General features: G+C 30.9%; 1 protein-coding gene across 1 annotated transcript; it reads right to left on the reverse strand.

The window, feature by feature from the left end:
- Positions 1-516: 516 nt before the first annotated feature.
- On the reverse strand, positions 517-2,564 carry LOC111388427. The gene is made up of 3 exons (XM_023013124.1): positions 2,527-2,564; positions 1,368-1,563; positions 517-942 (listed from the first exon to the last, which is right to left on the reverse strand). The coding sequence occupies exons 1-3, from the start codon at positions 2,562-2,564 to the stop codon at positions 517-519; spliced, it is 660 nt and encodes a 219-aa protein (XP_022868892.1).
- Positions 2,565-3,059: the final 495 nt, after the last annotated feature.

The following is a 3,059-nucleotide window of genomic DNA, read 5'->3' on the forward strand; positions in this document are numbered from 1 at the left end:
TTGAGAAAGTCCCAACAAGCTACGATTTCTATCACGATATATTTCAATGTCAAGTACATAAAAAGCTTCTCCAAGATCTTTCATCTGAAAATTAGCAGACAGTATTTTCTTTATCTCATGAAACAACCCCAAGTTACTGCTAGCAAGCAAAATATCATCAACATATTGAACAAGAAAAATAAAATTTCTTCCACTAATTTTGAGATAAATGCATTGATCAACTGTATTTTCAACAAATTCAATGGATGTTACAACCTCGAAAAACTAGTCGTGATACTTACTCGAGGCCATACGATGATTTGTTTAACTTACACACCAAGTTTTCTTTTCTATTCACAACAAAATCTTTAGGTTGTCTCATGTAAACTTTTTCAGAAAGATTTTCATTCAAAAATGTTGTCTTATCATCTATCTGATGAAGCTTAAAATTATAGTGTGCCACAAGCGCTTAATAATTTGAAAAGAATCTTTCGATGAAACAAGTGAGAAGGTTTCAACATAATCAATCCCTTCTCGCTAAGTGAAACCTTTTGCAACCAATTTTGCTTTCTTTTGTTTAACATTTCCTTTTGTATCCAATTTACTTTTGAAGATCCATTTGTTATCTATAGCTTTAGCATCTGGAAGAAATTCAACAGGTTTCCAAACTTTATCCTGTTTTATGGAATTCGTTTCATCTTCCATAGTATTTATCCATTTATCTGCCTCAAGAATTGTCAATGCTTGATTATAAGTTATATGATCAACAATGTGCCCAATGTCAAATTCACTCTTTAATAAATATATAATATAATCACTGGGCAATGCAAATATCCTTTCCCTTTGCAATATCCTAACTTGTAGCTCAGAAACCGACCCAATTGTTGTTGGAAGAATTGGCAGTTCCTTTTGGTTTCTCGGTTCTCCATTAACAATGTCAACTGACTGAGAACCAACTCTGTCCTGTGTAACAGGAACTAGAACAACAATGTGATTTGGTTCAACAAAAAGTTCTCACAATGTAGAACTCCCACTATCACGAAAATCATTCTTCAGAAATTTAGCAGTAATTGAAATTAATTAGTTTAATTGTGGTCTTTTCAATTCAGTTGGATAAAAGTTAAAAATTTATAATTATTAAAGTAATAATAGCAATAATAAAAAGAGTAAATATATAATATTATTTTTATTTTTATTATTATTTATTTTTGCCCAAGTCTCGCACCTATGCGATTATTTGCAACATTGAATTTTTACCAATTATAATGGTAGACATTTACCAACGGAAAGTCGGTTGATACCGGTTAAGATTTTTAATGGAATTTCCATTGGTAAAATGTTCATACTTTACCAACGGAAAATTTATTGGAATAATGTTTACTCTTTACTTGGTAACCATCAACGACCCTCAAATTAACAATAGTTTTGTGATTGCTAATATTTAGTTGGTAAAGAGTAATAACGAAGGATATCGTGATTTCAGGAGAGAAAAATCCGTGTCTTAAGCCATATTTTTCTGTAGTGAGTGAGGCTTTCGCCATATCATTGAGTGCAGTCATTGTTCCATCAAAACTTGATGAAACACTATATAGAAAAAATTTGAAATACTAGATAGTCTAGGGGCAGGAGGACCTAAGAAATTCAAGTATTACATGATTAGTACCATGAAACGATATATAAGATTAACACAATAGCATACTAGATGCCGCTGTTTGCAACTTTTTTGTAATCAACTTTAGAGACTACTAGAAGATGAAATTTACTTAGGGTGTCTAAAAGAAATTTTTTAAAAGTGAAATACTCTCTTTTTGAAAGAGCTAACCCTTAAAAATTATGCTCGAATTTTTTTTTCACATTAACATTGTTTAAGTATTTGACTCTCCAAATTCAGAGAGTCAAATTCACTCTCTGTAATTAAATATATTCAAAATATTTTAATTTTCAATTCTTCGTATATTGACCCAATTAAATAGCATATAAAAAGAAAATGAAGGGGAAAAAATATATAATAATTTGGTTGGAAAATAGTGAAAATAACAAACACATATTGGGAGTTGTAAATTTAAGTGTTAAAATTTAAGAAAGTGTTGAAATAATTAAAAAAAAATCTTTTAAATTTATAAATGCTCTCTAAATTGCAAAATATGCTCATTAAAAATAAAGAGACTCTTGAAAATGCTCCTAGTATGATAATACTATTTCTAGTTCATGTTTAAGTCTTTTTTAGCCAGCATTTAGAAGGAGAACTTTTAAAGATGTTTTAAATGTTTCTTTAAGCATTTTGTTGGATGGGAATTTTGTAAGCCTTGGCATAATACCTAGCACATCTGTTTACAGTTTCTTTATGCCAAAAAAGCCTACATGTAGTTTCCTAAAAATTTCGAGAAAGTTCTCAAACTGTTTCTCAAACTTATGCTTCTAAATTCTTTGAGGGAAATGAGATGGGAAATTCGTAGGTTTCGAGAAGAATGGCTGTCGTAGCAAGTGGAATGCGTTATTTCTATTCTTGAAGTGTGACTTTTGTTTTTTCCAAATCGTTCCGCTTACCTGTTGTCCTTGGTAGGCACCTTAGCATCTTTAGCCATTTGTCTTTTTACGTGTAATCTTGGGCAATTGAACTCTACTTCAATTTGTGTAATCATTGACAGTTTCCAGTTTAGTATTACTTGGTAGGGGGTTCCTTGTGAATGTTCCGAGATTAGTAGCTAACTAACCTATCTAGTTCTCAAGATTTATAATTTATGCATAGGGGGTTCTTTGTGAATGTTCCGAGATTACTAGCTAACTAACCTATCTAGTTCTCAAGATTTATAATTTATGCAGCTTAATTCTTGAAATTTGTTTTGTCTTATGCATGAATTGATTTATCATTTGCATGAATTAAGAGCGAATTGATCTCATTAGAGCTAATGCCTTTTTCTAGTGTCTGACTAAAACCTTCGACGAGGTGGCATAGTCCATTTTGAGAATTAATTCACGAAAAGGGATGATTTTTGCTAATCTGGATTTTAAGTGTTTGAATAAAGTTTGTTAAGCTACCTATGAAAGGAAAAGTCTAAATGTACATAATTATTACACAT

The sequence above is a fragment of the Olea europaea genome, unplaced genomic scaffold (assembly GCF_002742605.1).
Source record: "Olea europaea var. sylvestris unplaced genomic scaffold, O_europaea_v1 scaffold492, whole genome shotgun sequence".
NCBI classification, from domain to species: domain Eukaryota; kingdom Viridiplantae; phylum Streptophyta; class Magnoliopsida; order Lamiales; family Oleaceae; genus Olea; species Olea europaea.

Coding starts and splice junctions, on each gene's coding strand:
- LOC111388427 (XM_023013124.1), bottom strand. CDS start 2,564: ATGGCTAAAGATGCTAAGGTGCCTACCAAGGACAACAG. Junction 1,564..2,526: donor GTGCCTACCAAGGACAACAG/GTAAGCGGAACG, acceptor TTTTCTATATAG/TGTTTCATCAAGTTTTGATG. Junction 943..1,367: donor GGGTCGTTGATGGTTACCAA/GTAAAGAGTAAA, acceptor CCTGTTACACAG/GACAGAGTTGGTTCTCAGTC.